General features: G+C 35.6%; 1 protein-coding gene across 9 annotated transcripts in view; it reads left to right on the top strand.

Moving 5' to 3' along the window:
• The window catches only part of LOC123530002 (trichohyalin-like), a 60,912-nt gene that overhangs the window by 16,288 nt on the left and 25,460 nt on the right, over window positions 1-19,164 (top strand). For all 9 annotated transcript variants that reach the window (XM_045310675.2, XM_045310681.2, XM_045310679.2 and 6 more), the window contains 2 exons: window positions 2,272-2,609; window positions 2,864-2,979. In XM_045310675.2, the coding sequence (XP_045166610.2) occupies window positions 2,272-2,609; window positions 2,864-2,979 (454 nt within the window). The remainder of the gene's footprint in view (window positions 1-2,271; window positions 2,610-2,863; window positions 2,980-19,164) is intronic.

Here is a 19,164-nt window from a genome sequence, read left to right as displayed (position 1 = left end):
TCAGTAGGTCTAAAAATAGAAAAACCTTGTGACCTCTCTAGAGGCCATATATTTCACAAAATCTTCGTGAAAATTGGTCAGAACATTCACCTTGATGATATCTAGGTCAAGTTTGAAACTGGGTCACGTGCGGTCAAAAACTAGGTCAGTAGGTCTAAAAGTAGAAAAACCTTGTGACCTCTCTAGAGGCCATATATTTCACAAGATCTTCATAAAAATTGGACAGAACATTCATCTTGATGATATCTAGGTCAAGTTCGAAACTGGGTCACGTGCCGTCAAAAACTAGGTCAGTAGGTCAAATAATAGAAAAACCTTGTGACCTCTCTAAAGGCCATATTTTTCATGGGATCTGTATGAAAGTTGGTCTGAATGTTCATCTTGATGATATCTAGTTCAAGTTCGAAACTGGGTCACGTGCGGTCAAAAACTAGGTCAGTAGGTCTAAAAATAGAAAAACTTTGCGACCTCTCTAGAGGCCATATATTTCATGAGATCTTCATGAAAATTGGTCAGAATGTTCACCTTGATGATATCTAGGTCAAGTTCGAAAGTGGGTCACATGCCATGAAAAACTAGGTAAGTAGGTCAAATAACTGAAGAACCTTGTGACCTCTCTAGAGGCCATATTTTTCATGGGATCTGTATGAAAGTTGGTCTGAATGTTCGTCTTGATGATATCTAGGTCAAGTTCTAAAGTGGGTCACGTGCCATCAAAAACTAGGTCAGTAGGTCAAATAATGGAAAAACCTTGTGACCTCTCTAAAGGCCATATTTTTCATGGGATCTGTATGAAAATTGGTCTGAATGTTCATCTTGATGGTATCTAGGTCAAGTTCGAAACAGGGTCATGTGCAGTCAAAAACTAGGTCAGTAGGTCTAAAAATAGAAAAACCTTGTGACCTCTCTAGAGGCCATACTTGTGAATGGATCTCCATAAAAATTGGTCAGAATGTTCATCTTGATGATATCTAGGTCAAGTTTGAAACTGGGTCACGTGCCATAAAAAACTAGGTCAGTAGGTTAAATAATAAAAAAACCTTGTGACCTCTCTAGAGGTCATACTTTTCATGGGATCTGTATAAAAGTTGGTCTGAATATTCATCTTGATGATATCTAGGTCAAGTTTGAAACTGGGTCAACTGCGGTCAAAAACTAGGTCAGTAGGTCTAAAATTATTAAAATCTTTTGACCTCTCTAGAGGCCATATTTTTCAATGGATCTTCATGAAAATTGATCTGAATGTTCACCTTGATGATATCTAGGTCAGTTTCGAAACTGGATCACGTGCGGTCAAAAACTAGGCCAGTAGGTATAAAAATAGAAAAACGTTGTGACCTCTCTAGAGGCCATATTTTTCATGAGATCTTCATGAAAATTAGTGAGAATGTTCACCTTGATGATATCTAGGTAAAGGTCAAAACAGGGTCACGTACCTTCGAAAACTAGGTCAATAGGTCATATAATAGAAAAACCTTGTGATCTCTCTAGAGACCATATTTTTCAATGGATCTTCATGAAAATTGGTCAGAATGTTTATCTTGATAATATCTAGGTCAAGTTCAAAACTGGGTCACATGAGCTGAAAAACTAGGTCACTATGTCAAATAATAGAAAAAACGAGTCATACTCAAAACTGGGTCATGTGGGAAGAGGTGAGCGATTCAGGACCATCATGGTCCTCTTGTTCTAAAATTTGCTATGTTTGGATTGCTCAAAATCATGGATAAATCAGTCTTATGCTTTTCCCTTTGCAACTTCAAGTGATGTTTGCTTTAATGTGATAATGTAAAGAAGTGGCTTAACAAAAAAAAAAGACTGTTTAAATAATAGTTTTGATGAATTGAATTTATCAAGTTTTGGAGGCTGAGAGGTGTTGAAATGAAGCAGCCATGATTGCCAGAAGTCAGAATTTGATTTAAATTGAACATAATTGTCTCGTCATTTGGACGTGATGAAAGATTTAAGCAAGTTAATTATTGTATATTTAAAATTTTAATTGGTGTTCCCTGAGTAGTTTGTAAAAGCAAATGCCTTGAATGCATAGAGTGCCTTTTATAATGGCGGGCAAATGGAGTTTTATACAAGTATTTTAAATAGCTTTAATAAGTTTGTCAGATTCTAGTTTGTACTGGAGTGAGTGGTGCAAAAGTCTTTTCACTTGTTTTCTTTAGTGTACTTTGATAAATATCTTGTTTAGTAATTATGAAAACAACCGTTCCAACAGCTTTAGCTTATGGTTTAAAGCCTTAATGTTTTACTTTAATGTAGAAAAGAAGAAGAGAGAATTAAGCATCTAAATGCTCAGTATGACCCAGGCGAGTCTTTCAAGAAACCTCCTCAACGTCATGTGCCCACTCGCTCTGACCCGCCAGCAACGCGTCAGACTAGATATGACAGAGGTCGTGAAACAGAGAACACTAACTACACAGATGGTAACAGACATGGTCGGAGGTCAAGGTCACCATCAGATCAGAGGTCACCAGATAGGTCACCAGATTTGCCATCATACACAACTCCAGATACAAGTCCAAAAGCACCAGTTGGCATACCGAGACGTCACATGACATTGGCAGAGAAAAAGAGACTTGAATGGGAAAGAGAGAGAGGTATAATTAGTTCATTCTGTTGAAAAAGACACGAGTAAACAGAATTGTAAAAAATATTATTTATTTATTACAGTTTTAATAAAAATGAATGGACATTTTGGGTTTAAGATTGTTTATGAAAGCAGTGTTTGATGATATAATTCTAATTTTGAAACTTGTATATCAGTTATTTTAAAATTGATCAAAATTTTTGACACTTGTTATAAAAAGAAATGTCTTACTTATTGTTAAATGATTTTGGATATATATTGCAGTGGAATCCGTCCAGATGGAACGTGTCGGTAATTTTGATCCTTGGGGACGGCCTGGAGCAGGAGCGCCAATTCGTACAAGATCTGGTCACGTGGTGGCTGATTACAAGGGCAGACAGGTGCGCAAAGCTTCATATGCTGGAAAAGTTATGATGATGTATTAGTGGGGGTTATTTTACCGGGGATTCTTAAACATTTAATATATAGTAGCTGACTAGCATAATAATAATTGATACCACCAGTACATTTACTTATAGAGTTAACGCTACATAAAATTTAGCATTATAACAGTTTGCAAATGGTCAAAACAGAGCTATTTTATATTATTTGTTACTTGTTTAAATGCAGACATTCAGCATTCATTCAAAATGAATAGTTTGTGCTGACAAGTGGTTTCCGCTTAGAGTTAACTTGGTCATACCTATTCAAAAGTAGATATACACTGATAGGATAGAAATGTGCCTTTTATCCAAAGTTACCAGCATTCTTCAGCGTATATTTGGCCATTTTTCATCAGAATCTTTTTAAAGATAATACTTCACGTTGTGAAGTGTTGTGAAGTATGCGTTATGAAAAGTATACAGTGATTCTAAATCAAGAGTCAATTTTCATCATTGAACAGACAAATGTTCATTTAATGTTTATGACATCATAGTTTATGAAATGTGCTACTTGTAATATGTAGAAGTTTTTGATGATTGTTTGATCTACCTAATCATTTACTAAAGTTTTTCATGAATTTTCAAATATTTTTTATGATGTCAATTTTGCGGCTTAAAATGTATTTTTGCTATTTTAAAAAATCAGGCAAAGACATTTTCAAAAAGTATTTAAACTTTTGCATGGCAGTGTGTTTTTTTAATGCAAAACTAAGATATAACAATTCATTCACAAATACAATAAAAACTGTAATTTAAAAAAAAAGAAAAGAGTTATCAGAAATGGCTGAATTTATACTGGAAAATCTCTGTAAAAATTGATTTTTGATGATAAATTCAAAATAAGTTGAGATGTTTTAAAATTAAAAATAAATTTTCATATTCCCACTGTTGCAGTTCTGTAGATTGATGTATAATCTAAATGAAATTGTCTTAAAGTGAAATAAAGGAAAAACATTGTAATTGAAAAAATGGAACAAACGGTTGGTATAATTTTGTATCAGTGCTGATATACTACTAATGTCTCTGTTACCAGTGATACAGTATACATGAAATACATTTTAATGTTTTTATCACAAGTGTTATAAAGATTTTTACTTACTTCTGTGAAAATTTCATTTTATTATTTGAGATATGAAAATCTGAGAAATATTTATTTGCCTGTCAGTAGGGCTGTCATTACTGATTGGTATTAACAATGCGGATGGTTGATGATGTACAGTCATAGACTGGATTTAGATGTTATGCAAGAAAAAACTTCCAAAAATGGTGATATGCTATTGGTATTCATATATGTACATTGCGTAACTGGAATGGATTAATTCATTACTACACCATAACAAAAGTGTTTCATTATGTCCGTAATGGTAATTTGATTGTAACAAGAGTTTGAATAATTTTGTGACAAAAAGCTTAAAATTGTGATCAAAGCAGTTTTAATATGCTTTACATGGCAACTGACAAATAAATTGATACAAATCAATGACAGTCCTAATTTACACTTTAGCATTTGAAACAAGGAAATAGTAATTGGTTGATGTAAAGGAAACTTACGTGGATGTGATTGTTGTTTATGTAGAGACGGTTACATATTGTAAGCATATTTTATGTTTGTCATCTCATTGAAAAGAGAAATGGACTTCTTCAGATATATTCAGAGCCTATATAATTTATCTGTCTCGTAATTAGGCAATTTATCCTTTTGATTGTTATATTTTATTTTAAATACTGACTACACAGAACTGTTTTAAATTAGATTTTTATGCCCCCGAAGGGAGGCATATTAGTTTTCAACTGTTCGTTAGTTCGTTAGTTTGTTCGTTCCTTTCTTAACAACGTTAACTTTTTGCATGAAGGCACTTAACTCGCAAACCACTGCACCCAGGACCTTCAAACTTCACATGCTGATAGTACTTATTGAGTACACGACCCCTACTGACCTTAGGGTCACCAGGTCAATGTCACAGGGGCCAATGTTAACTTTTTGCATGAAGGCACTTTACTCGTGAACCACTGCACCCAGGACATTCAAACTTCACTTGCTGATAGTACTTATTGAGTAAACGACCCCAACTGACTTTGGGGTCACCAGGTCAAAGGTCAAGGTCATAGGGGCCTATGTTAACTTTTTGCATGGTGGCTCTTTACTCGCGAACCACTGCACCCAGGACCTTCAAACTTCACATGCTGATAGTACTTATTGAGTACACGACCCCTACTGACCTTGGGGTCACCAGGTCAAAGGTCAAGGTCACAGGGGCCAATGTTAACTTTTTGCATGAAGGCACTTTACTCGCGCCACTGCACCCAGGACATTCAAACTTCACTTGCTGATAGTACTTATTGAGTAAACGACCCCTACTGACTTTGGGGTCACCAGGTCAAAGGTCAAGGTCATAGGGGCCTATGTTAACTTTTTGCATGGTGGCTCTTTACTCGCGAACCACTGCACCCAGGACCTTCAAACTTCACATGCTGATAGTACTTATTGAGTACACGACCCCTACTGACCTTGGGGTCACCAGGTCAAAGGTCAAGGTCACAGGGGCCAATGTTAACTTTTTGCATGAAGGCACTTTACTCGCGAACCACTGCACCCAGGACCTTCAAACTTCACATGCTGATAGTACTTATTGAGTACACGACCCCTACTGACGTTGGGGTCACCAGGTCAAAGGTCAAGGTCACAGGGGCCAATGTTAACTTTTTGAATGAAGGCACTTCACTCGCGAACCACTGCACCCAGGACCTTCAAACTTCACCTGCTGATAGTACTTATTGAGTACACGACCCCTACTGACTTTGAGGTCACCAAGTCAAAGGTCAAGGTCGCCAGGTCAAAGGTCAAGGCGCTGCGGGGGGCATTTGTCACCATTAGTTATAGCTCTTGTTAACTTTGGGTGATACTATTAAAGAAATTCTTATTTAATATAGAGTGTATGTACATTAGTCTTATAACATATACATTGCAACATAGATATGCAATTTGTTTCTTAGTAGGCTTGGAAGGAAGTGATTTTATCTCAGCCTAATATTTGAGAGTATTTTTTTTTAATGTTAAAGAGCTTTTTAAGGTATTAAATCTTTACTCAACCATTGTAAAGAATTGTATAATGTTGGTATATGTATTGTGTTCTTGGAAGGGGGAATTTTACTTTATCAGCATATTTTTATGCCAAAATATTTGTTACCTGACTAATTTTGATGTCAGTAAAGGTTGATTCTAATAATTTCAATGTTTTTGATGTAATCTAAGTAACTTTAATCATGTTGGGGGGTTTGGGAGTTATATTTATTAATTTACTAGATGTTGTTTTTAATGAGAAAAAAAAACACTTTATTGAAACTATTCAGTGTAAATATTCAGCCATGAGTCATAAATGCTCATAAGTCATGGTTCAGAACTGAATTCAGTTTTGAGATATAACAAATCTCTTGATCAGCAGAAACAAGTTTTGAATATTTCTAAAGATTTTAGATGAGCATTATACACAGACTTATAGCAGGATATTTGTGAATGCTAGGTAGAACAGTTAGAAATAAAAGAAAACTTTGTAAACATGGTGTTGCTTCCTTGATTTTTGTTCAGTACCCATTTTATGTGAAGCCAGTCTATATTATGAAGGAGAAATTATTAGAATCAGTAAATAAGTATTTTATGAAACACCTCTAACATTCAGAATCTGTTTACTAGTTTATGCCAAATATAAGTGCTGTCAAAAGACATTATGGCAGTTTTAACTTGTGAATGTTTTCCGTCCATTTTTATCGAAATCGTACCATGTTTTATTTATTGCTCAGATGGTCTCAGATTACGCATTAAAGTTGTTTTTTTTGCTTGTTAGATATTTAATATAATTGTATATGTTAGCTCTGTCAGGAGATAAAAAGTATAAAAAAAATTGACTGGTTTGTGTTTTTTCTTTAGTCCAATAATTATGAAAATGGTCTTTACTCAGTCTGGCTGAACATAAACATGGTTGCTGAATGACAGAATCATTTCATAATTTGTAATATTTGCCATTTATAAAATATGATTGAAGTATATTAATATTTTCAGTTTATATTTGATGTTATTAAAAGATACAAATTTAAACTCTACAGCAGCACCATGTTTATAAAGATGCTAGAATAGTTTAGATCTAGGAAGAGGCCATGTATATTAAGAGGGCTTCCAGGGACAAAATTAGAAGAAAGTTCAGATTATTGTAAGAAGAGTGACAGGCTATTAATCATAGTTTTGCCAAGTTCTTTGAAGCCTAGTTTCTCTTAGATAGAAGCACTGGCTATGACAGGACCTTAAATGGAAAGTATGCCTGCAATTGACTATAATTGGTATTCCTCTGACATCTATTAAATAGTTCTGGGTACTTTGAATATTATTTGAATAGTGATTTCATTACATACTTGACTTTATCGACGCCTAATTTAAAATCGTAAGAAATAGTTTCAGGCAGTATTTGTTACTAAAACTCAACAGTTCTGATTTTCTTGTCTGCTTATTTAAATCACAGACCTCTCGGATGTTACTAGGGCACAGGGCAAAAGGGGGAGGGGGAGAACATTCTTTAATAATCTTCTATGAATCGTACACCACTCAACATTTGTGCACAGCTTGGTTCTGCTAGGGACTGATGAACCTCAGATGTATAAGAATGCTCTAACTCTAGGTATAGGAAAGTGTAGGTTGGAAAATAGATAACTTCAAACAGATTTTGTAATGGGCTGGAATTGAAAAATAATTAATTTAGGCCAAAATGTTGATATGATAAGTATGTCCGTTGTAAGTCCATTTTTACGATACAACATGGAGTAATTGAGGTGAATTTAGAGAATACTGTCATCAGCTGTAATGTGAAGATCATATGCACACATACCCTGTTGCTCCTTTCCGAATTAGTAAAGACTGAAAAATTTAGCTGTATAACTTCATAGTAAACTGATGTAAGACCTCTAACCAAAATTCAAAGTGTGATGTCCATACAGTTGTATGATCCAGCATCCATTGTGCACAATTTTACTGTTAACACTAGAGGTCACAATTTTGGCCCCATCTTCATGATACTTGATCAAGATGTCACTATTTTGGCCCCATCTTCAGAGGTCACTATATTGGCCCCATCTTTTTGATACTTGATCTATAGAGGTCACTATTTTGGCCCCATCTTCATGATACTTGATCTAGAGGTCACTATTTTGGCCCCATTTTCGTGATACTTGATCTAGAGGTTACTATTTTGGCCCCATCTTCATGATACTTGATCAAGAGGTCACTGATTTGGCCCCATCTTCATGATACTTGATCTAGAGGTCACTATTTTGGCCCCATCTTCATGATACTTTATCTAGACGTCACTATTTTGGCCCCATCTTCATGATACTTGATCTAGAGGTCACTATTTTGGCCCCATCTTCATGATACTTGATCTAGAGTCACTATTTTGGCCCCATCTTCATGATACTTGATCAAGATGTCACTATTTTGGCCCCATCATGATACTTGATCTAGAGGTCACTATTTTGGCCCCATCTTCATGATACTTGATCTGGAGGTTACTATTTTGGCCCCATCTTCATGATACTTGATCAAGATGTCACTATTTTGGCCCCATCTTCATGATACTTGATCAAGATGTCACTATTTTGGCCCCATCTTCATGATACTTGATCTAGAGTCACTATTTTGGCCCCATCTTCATGATACTTGATCAAGAGGTCACTATTTTGGCCCCATCTTCATGATACTTGATCAAGAGGTCACTATTTTGGCCCCATCTTAATGATACTTGATCTAGAGGTCACTATTTTAGTCACATCTTCATGATACTTGATCTAGAGTCACTATTTTGGCCCCATCTTCATGATACTTGATCAAGAGGTCACTATTTTGGTCCCATCTTCATGATACTTGATCTAGAGGTCACTATTTTGGCCCCATCTTCATGATACTTTATCTAGAGTCACTATTTTGGCCCCATCTTCATGATACTTGATCAAGATGTCACTATTTTGGCCCCATCGTCATGATTCTTGATCTAGAGGTCATTATTTTGGCCCCATCGTCATGATACTTAATCAAGAGGTCACTATTTTGGCCCCATCTTCATGATACTTGATCTAGAGGTCACTATTTTGGCCCCATCTTCATGATACTTGATCTAGAGGTCACTATTTTGGCCCCATCTTCATGATACTTGATCAAGAGGTCACTATTTTGGCCCCATCTTCATGATACTTGATCTAGAGGTCACTATTTTGGCCCCATCTTCATGATACTTGATCAGAATGTTTGACTCTTTGGATATTGGATATACTAGTTACAGGGTCATCTGTGGTCAAAAACTGTCAAATCATAGAAGCACCTTGTGGACACTAGAAAGGCCCAATTTTTTACCCAGTCTACATTAAACCTGGTCAGAATGTTTGCCTTAAAGAAATCTAACATAGATTGCACTCTGGGTCATCTTTGGTCAAAAAGTAGCTCACTTTGTCAGATCATGAGCTACATTTCAACCTTAATCAGTTTGAAAGTTAGTCAGTTTGGGTATCTTTTGTATTTAATGTCAAATTTGGAACTGAGATTGCTGGGGTCAAACTGGGTTACTAGGTCAAATCATAGAAAAACATCGTTAATGCTCCAGGGGCCACATACTTCACCTGTTTTACATGAAACTTGGTTAAATGTCAAATCAAGGATAAGTTTGAAACTGGGTAATTACCAGTCAAACTTAGGTTAATATATTGAATCATAGAAAACCATAATTATTAACCCATTGGCCCCATTTTCTACCTTATCTATATGAAACTTGGTCAGAATGTTTGCCTTAATGAAATCTTTGTTAGTTTTGAACATGAATATTAGGTCAATATGTCAGATCATAGAAAAAGATTATTTATGCTAGAAATCTCAATTTGACTGGATCTTCAGGAAACTTCTTGTGTCCTTATGCATGGATGGATATTAAAATTGTTTTTTCAATCTGTAAAAAAGATCCTTTGGACATAAGCATTCTCTGTGCATGAAAACAGTGTTATGTTGCATCCAATCACAACTTCAAACTTTAATGATGCTACAGTTTTTAGTCTTCAAATCAGTTCTTATATCTTTTGACTTGGTGTAACCAATACAAAGTGATAAGAAAGTTACTATGAATGACTTGATTGACATCACCCTTGATTTTTTTCAACCAAGATCTGTTTAAGTATGGTGTACCAGCTGTTTGACCCACCTAATCTGTATTAGGATTTTTTCTGAATTGTGTGTTTGTTTTGCAAGACCAAGATATGAACAATACATCATTCTAAAAGTCTTTAAAGGTGGAATTAGGATTGTTTTGAATTTTTAGCTTGTCTGATTATTGAAAAAATCTACGAGGTATTGTTGTCACTTGATCGTTGGCGTCGGTGTTGGTTAAAATTTTTGTTTTGGTCCATCTTTCCTTAGAAACTATAAGAGCTACAGCTTTGTAACTTTGCAGTCTGGTTTATCATCATTAGATGTCTATGTAGGCCAAGAACCATAACTCTGATTTGCATTTTGCCTGAATTATGGCCCTTCTTGTACTTAGAAAATTTTATTTTCTTGGTTAAAATTTTTGTTTAGGTCCACTTTTTCCCAAAAACTATAAGAGCTACAGCTTTGGAGCTTTGCACACTTGTTTATCAGATGAGTAAGTAGCCCAAGAACCATAACTGACCTGCATTTTATCAGAATTATGACCCTTTTTGTACTTAGAAAATTTGAATTTCTTGGTTAAAATTTTTGTTTAGGTCCACTTCACTTGAATACTATAAGAACACTAGCTTTGAAACTTTGCAGACTTGTTTATCATCATCAGATGAGTACATAGGCCAAGAGCCATAAGTCTGATTTGCATTTTGTCTGAATTATGGCCCTTTATGTACTACTTAGAAAATTTGAATTTCTTTTATTTATGTCCACTTTCTTGAATTCTATAAGAGCTATTGCTTTGAAACTATGTTTATTATCATTAGATTAATATATGGGTCAAGAACCATAACTACTCTTGCATTTTGTCAGAATTATGGGCCTTTTTAACTTAGAAAATCAGTATTTTGCTCTTGTTTTTTGTTTAAGTTCACTTTTCTCGAATACTTACTACAGCTTTGAAACTTCATACATTTTTTTGAAAACCTGAGTTATTAGATTGGGGTAGATGTCGGTCGGGCGGGCGGGCGGCGGCGTCAAACTGGTGTTTCCGGTCAATAACTTTTGTTTGGTAAAGATATTTAAATAAACCTTGATATGTATGTAGCTTATATCAAGACAAAGGCTGGGATTGATTTTGGGGTTTCTGGGGTCAAGGTCAAGGTCACTGTTACTTAAAATAGAAAAAGGGTTTCTGGTCAATAACTTTTGTTTCGGTAAAGATATTTGAATAAAACTTGGTATGTATGTAGCTTATATCAAGACAAAGGCTGGGATTGATTTTGGGGTTTCTGGGGTCAAGGTCAAGGTCACTGTTACTTAAAATAGAAAAAGGGTTTCCGGTCAATAACTTAACTTATGAATGAGCTATCATGATGAAACTTGGTGTATAGAAAACTTATATAAAGTTGTAGCTTTGGATTGATTTTGGGGTTTCTGGGATCAAGGTCAAGGTCATTGCTACTAAAAATAGGGTTAGGTTAGGGTTAGGATTAGCATATCTTCTACATGCATGGAGGGATTTTGATGAAAGTTGGCACAATTGTTCACCATCATGAGACGGAGTGTCATGCGCAAGAACCAGGTCACTAGGTCTAAGGTCAAGGTCACACTTAGAGGTCAAAGGATACAAGAATGAAAACTTTGTCCGGAGCATATCTTCATGCATAGAGGGATTTTGATGTAACTTGGCACAATTATACACCATCATGAGACGAAGTGTCTTGCGCAGTTCCCTTCTTTAGAATTACTTCCCTTTGTTGTTACTATAAATAGCTTATATCGTAGCTTTTTCATTACTAGACGTAGGGAAAAATCGAGACCACTTTTCTGTAGTACAACATGCATGTAACATCCAATTTTGAGGTGTATTTTGACCAATCTCTACCTGGTAAGGATTTCTATGTGGACTTACAATTTTTTTTTTTGTATTTTTTTTTTAAGATTAACTTCCCTTAGTTGTTACTATAAATAACTTATATTGTAACTTTTTTATAATTCACCTTAGGGAAAAACCAAGACCACTTTTCTGTGGTACAACATAGTTGTTACTTTCTAATTTTAGTGTGTATTTTAAGGTATCTCTACCTGGTAAGGAGTTTTTTTGTGGACTTAGAAAAACAAAAGAATTACAATGATTACTAAACAACCACAAAATTAAAATTACATCTGCAAATACAGGTGCTAGAGTAAAGAAATTTGCTGTGACGGGCATATATTGTGACATTCTGGCACTCTTGTTTATTCTTATGAAAAGTGTTGAAAACCTGGTTTCGTGGCATTGCCGCGTTTCTTGTGTCATCAGTTAAGATGAGTAAAAAGGCCAGGAACCATAACTCTTTTCTTACATATTGTCCATCACCTGCAGACAAGCAATGGCACCCGCAGGCGATGCTCTTGTTGAAATATATTATTGTACCCTCCGACAACAAAGTTGTAAGGGGGGGTATACTGGTTTCAGGTTGTCTGTCTGTCCGTCCGTAGAAACAATCTTGTGCACACCAACTCTCCTCATCCCCTTGACACAATTGAATTAAACTTCACAAAAGTCATCAGTTACAACAGCAGTTGTGCATGATGCATGTTAGTTTCTTTCAGAAATTTTTTTGCAGTTTTGGGACTTTGTTTTTTGTTACTATACTATATACATAGATACAATCTTGTGTACACCAACTCTCCTTATCCCCTTGCACAATTTAATGCAACTTCAAGTGATCAGTAACAACAGTAGTTGTGCATGGGGCATGTTAGGTTCTTTTAGAAAAAAAAATTGCAGAGTTATGGGACTTTGATTTTTGTTACTATACTATATACATACAGTCTGCATATGCAATCTTGTGCGCACCAACTCTCCTCATCTCCTTGACACAATTTAATGAAGCTTCACAAAAGTCATCAATAACAGCAGTAGTTGTGCATGAAGCATGTTAGATTCTTTCAGAAATTTTTTTTGCAGAGTTATGGGGCTTTGTTTTTTGTTACTATACTATATATATAGACACAATCTTGTGCGCACCAACTCTCCTCATCCCCTTCACACAATTGAATGAAACTTCACACAAGTGATCAGTAACAACAGTAGTTGTGCATGGTGCACATTAGGTTCCGTCAGAAAAAATTTTTGCAGAGTTACGGGACTTTGATTTTTGTTACTATATTATATACATACAGTCTGGATATGCAATCTTGTGCGTGCCTAATTTCCTGAACCCATGCACACAATTTAATGAAACTTAACACAAATGATCAATAGTAACCCTAGTTGTGCATGGTGCATGTTAGGTTCTTTTAGAAGAAAATTCTGCACAGTTATGGGACTTTGTTTTTTGTTAATATACTATATATATACAGTCTGCATATGCAATCTTGTGGGCGCCTAATCTCCCGAACCCTTGCATACAATTTAATGAAACTTCACACAAGTGATCAGTACCAACCCTACTTGTGCATGGTGCATGTTACGTTTTTTTTTAGATAAATATTCTGCAGAGTTATGGGACTTTGTTTTTTGTTACTATACTATATACATAGAGGCTTTATACTTACAGTCCACATAATTATGCAGTCTTGTGTGCATCAAATTGCAATGTACTGTGTCAGTGCGTGTGGGGGGTACATTCATCACCTCCAGTGATAGGTCTAGTTAATCTCAGTATTATGGCGAAAAATGTATTTTTCCCATTGTAAACTTTGGCCAAAATTTCAGTTTTACAAAATTGCAAGAACAGATTTGAAAATATATTTTTGTAGAAATTTTACAAAATTTTTGCATGGAAACTTAAGTCAAAATTGTTTTTTATATATATTTTTTTTGTGTCAGTAATGACTGAAATTTTCATTGGAAACTATCCCATCAATTTTTTTTAGCTCTCCTGAGCACAAAGTGTGCAAGATGAGCTATTGTGATAAACCTGTGTCCGTCGTCTGGCGTCTTGTTGTCCATCATCAACAATTTAACTGTGAACACTCTAGAGGTCAATTTTAGCCAAATTTTAATTAAACTTGGTTAATAAAATCTCGTATGAGTTCGTTACTAGGTCATCTTGAGACAAAAACTAGGTCACTAGGTTAATTAATAGGAAAACCTTGTTAACTCTAGAGGCCACCTTTTTCTACCTCATCTTCATAACACATTGTCAGAACGTTTTTCTATATGAAATCTAGGTCTAGTTTGAAGCTTGGTTACCTAAGGTCTTAAACTAGGTCACTAGGTCAAAACATAGAAAAAAACTTGTTAACACTATAGAAGCCAAATTTCCTACTTGATTATCATAAAGCTTTATCAGAATCTTTATCTCCTTGAAATAGAAGATAAGTTATTCTAACATGACTTGATTCATTTTCCTATTAAACAAAGAAGACTAAAAGTTGTGTGTTATTTTACAACAATTCACTATTCTGACATCATAATTATTACGGCATAGCGGCGCGTTGAAAAAGAAACCAACAAAAAACAGGCAAATATTTGACGGACGTTGTCAAGGACGTACTTAAAAATCCTTGGTAATGTGTTAGAATCGAAATAATATATCTATATAACTTAACTTATATTTAGGAAATAATATATATCGTCCAGTGATTTGCTTTTGAATAAAATCATTGTTTGTCGTTCAGATGCGTATTATTATATCACTTGGGCTTCGCTCTCGTGATATAATTCCTTTGCATCTGAACTCCAAGCAATGATTTTATTCAACAACAGATCACTGGATGAGATATATTATTTCTTAAATATAAGTTAAGTTGAAAGTTGGATTACCCTGAGATCAAAAACTAGGTCACTAGGTCAAATCATAGAAATACTTTATTAACACTGTAGAGATCACATTTTGTATTTGATGTTCATAAGAATTTGTCAGGGTGTTTGTCTGTATGAAATATAGGTCAGCTTCTAAACTGGATTACCCAAAATCTTAATCAAGATAATTACTAAATTAGGTCAAATCATAGGAAAACATTGTTAACACTCTAGAGGCCATATTTTCTACTTGATCTTGGTAAAACTTTGTCAGAATGTTTGTCTCTATGAAATCTAGGTCAGGTTTGAAACTGGATTATCATGGTAAAAAACTAGATCACCAGATCAGATCATAGAAAGAGATTGTTAACAATCACATTTTCTACCTGATCTTCATAAGACTTTGTAGGAAGGTTTGTCTGTTTAAAATCTAGGATAAAATCATAGAAAAACTTTGTTAAAACTTAAGAGGCCACTTTTTTACCTTGATGATCATAAATCTTTTGTCAGATTATTTGTCTCTATGAATTCTAGGTCAAGTTCAAAAGTAGGGTACCTGAGGTCAAAAACTATGTCAGTAGGTCAAATCATTGAAAAAAATGGATAATGATCTAGTACTTGATTTATATAAAACTTGGTCAAAATGTTTGTCTCTGTAAAATCTAGGCCAGATTAGCAACTAGGTTATCTGAGGTAAAATTTAGACAGGTGAGCGACATATCGCCTTCAGGGCCCTCTTGTTTTTTATAATTAATTCATAAACTAATCAACATATTTTGAAAATTTAAAACTTTCTATTACCTCATTCGGAGGTTTTTAGGATGATGTGTGTATATGTAAAGAGAAATCAAATAATTGTTATTGAAAAGCTGGATCAAACAGTAAGTTTGATCTCAAGTTATAAAGAGTAATGGTACATGGTGGGTGAGTGGCTTTTGGCCATCATGTCCATAAGACTAAGTAACAATTATAAAACTTGTGAATTCACATCATTCAAATGATCACCTGATGATACTTGTTCAAGGTCACATTGGCCTAATGATCAGTCCTGGTGATACTTGTTCAAGGTCACATTGGCCTCATGATCAGTCCTGATGATACTTGTTCAAGGTCACATTGGCCTCATGTTCAGTCCTGATGATATTTGTTCAAGGTCACATTGGCCTCATGATCAGTCCTGATGATACTTGTTCAAGGTCACATTGGCCTAATGATCAGTCCTGATGATACTTGTTCAAGGTCACATTGGCCTAATGATCAGTCCTGATGATACTTGTTCAAGGTCACATTGGTCTAATGGTCCTGATGATACTTGTTCAAGGTCACATTGGCCTAATGATCAGTCCTGATGATACTTGTTCAAGGTCACATTGGCCTAATGATCAGTCCTGATGATACTTGTTCAAGGTCACATTGGCCTAATGATCACCTGATGATACTTGTTCGATACTTGTTCAAGGTCACATTGACCTAATGATTACCTGATGATACTTGTTCAAGGTCATATTGGCCTAATGATCACCTGATGATACTTGTTCAAGGTCACATTGGCCTAATGATCACCTGATGATACTTGTTCAAGGTCACATTGGCCTAATGATCACCTGATGATACTTGTTCAAGGTCACATTGGCCTAATGATCACCTGATGATACTTGTTCAAGGTCACATTGGCCTAATGATCACCTGATGATACTTGTTCAAGGTCACATTGGCCTAATGATCACCTGATGATACTTGTTCAAGGTCACATTGACCTAATGATCAGTCCTGATGATACTTGTTCAAGGTCACATTGGCCTAATGATCAGTCCTGATGATACTTGTTCAAGGTCACATTGGCCTAATGATCAGTCCTGATGATACTTGTTCAAGGTCACATTGGCCTAATGATCAGTCCTGATGATACTTGTTCAAGGTCACATTGGCCTCATGTTCAGTCCTGATGATACTTGTTCAAGGTCACATTGGCCTAATGATCAGTCCTGATGATACTTGTTCAAGGTCACATTGGCCTAATGATCAGTCCTGATGATACTTGTTCAAGGTCACATTGGCCTAATGATCACCTGATGATACTTGTTCGATACTTGTTCAAGGTCACATTGACCTAATGATTACCTGATGATACTTGTTCAAGGTCATATTGGCCTAATGATTACCTGATGATACTTGTTCAAGGTCATATTGGCCTAATGATCACCTGATGATACTTGTTCAAGGTCACATTGGCCTAATGATCACCTGATGATACTTGTTCAAGGTCACATTGGCCTAATGATCACCTGATGATACTTGTTCAAGGTCACATTGGCCTAATGATCACCTGATGATACTTGTTCAAGGTCACATTGGCCTAATGATCACCTGATGATACTTGTTCAAGGTCACATTGGCCTAATGATCAGTCCTGATGATACTTGTTCAAGGTCACATTGGCCTAATGATCAGTCCTGATGATACTTGTTCAAGGTCACATTGGCCTAATGATCAGTCCTGATGATACTTGTTCAAGGTCACATTGGCCTAATGATCAGTCCTGATGATACTTGTTCAAGGTCACATTGGCCTAATGATTAGTCCTGATGATACTTGTTCAAGGTCACATTGGCCTAATGATCAGTCCTGATGATACTTGTTCAAGGTCACATTGGCCTAATGATCACCTGATGATACTTGTTCGATACTTGTTCAAGGTCACATTGACCTAATGATCAGTCCTGATGATGCTTGTTCAAGGTCACATTGGCCTAATGATCAGTCCTGATGATACTTGTTCAAGGTCACATTGGCCTAATGATCAGTCCTGGTGATACTTGTTCAAGGTCACATTGGCCTAATGATCACCTGATGATACTTGTTCAAGGTCACATTGACCTAATGATCAGTCCTGATGATGCTTGTTCAAGGTCACATTGGCCTAATGATCACCTGATGATACTTGTTCAAGGTCACATTGGCCTAATGATCACCTGATGATACTTGTTCAAGGTCACATTGGCCTAATGATCACCTGATGATACTTGTTCAAGGTCACATTGACCTAATGATCACCTGATGATACTTGTTCAAGGTCACATTGGCCTAATGATCACCTGATGATACTTGTTCAAGGTCACATTGGCCTAATGAGTTTGTTAAAAAAAGTCTTCCTTTAAGGAAGAGTTCAAGGCCTTGAACTGTAGCATTAAGTAAAAATTTTCAACAACAAGCAATAAGTTTCCTGCTCAGAAATTGCACCTGTATTTCACATATGCTTCCCATGATATTGTATGTAGGGCTATATTCAAGTAAGATGAAGGAGTAAAAAAATGTTTCCAAGTTATGGGTTTAACAAAGTTAAGACACATTGTAATATACAAATTGTTCTCCCTATTTTGGACTGATTAAAATGATTTACTATACAAGGTACATGTTTGTACGATACTGAATTAAGTGTTTTCTATATAGGACCAGATGCATAGTAAAATGATGTACTATACAAGGTACATGTTTGTTTGATAATGAAGTTAAGTGTTTTCTATATAGGACCAGATGCATAGTAAAATGATGTACATGTACTATACAAGGTACACGTTTTTAGCTCGACTATTCGAAGAATAGTCTAGCTATTCTACTCACCCTGGCGTCGGCATCAGCGTCACACCTTGGTTAAGTTTTTGCATGCAAGTACATACAGCCATCAATTAAAGGCATATAGCTTTGAAACTTATTTTTTCTTTTTCTAGGTCAATTACCAACCTCTCTGGGTCAAGTCCCATAACTCTGACATGTATTTTGAGCAAATTATACCCCCTTTTGGACTTAGAAAATTTTGGTTAAAGTTTTACATGCAAGTTACTATCTCCAAAACTAATGCAGATGTTGATTTGAAGCTTCACATGTGTCTTCGGGGTTATAAAACTAGTTGATAGAAGCAAGTCCCATAACTCTGACCTTCATTTTGGCCAAATTATGCCCCCCTTTTGGACTAAGAAAATTCTGGTTAAAGTTTTGCGTGCAAGTACATACAGCTATTTCTAAAAGGCATATAGATTTGAAACTTATTTTTGAGTCGGCTAAAGGCTGAAAGCCTTTTGACGAGTCCTTGCTATCCAACGATTCTCTAAACGGACCGAATAACATGTGAAGGGATGTAGTTCCATTAGATTTCTCAAATTTCAAACAGTTCACTGCATGAATAAGTTAAGTTGTGTCAATTCCCTTTGCTATGACCAGTATACGATGTAATCTGTCATAT

Source organism: Mercenaria mercenaria, chromosome 13 (assembly GCF_021730395.1).
Source record: "Mercenaria mercenaria strain notata chromosome 13, MADL_Memer_1, whole genome shotgun sequence".
Classification (NCBI taxonomy): domain Eukaryota; kingdom Metazoa; phylum Mollusca; class Bivalvia; order Venerida; family Veneridae; genus Mercenaria; species Mercenaria mercenaria.
The sequence above is the reverse complement of the archived record's forward strand: the minus strand, read 5'-3'. Positions and strand labels throughout refer to the sequence as shown.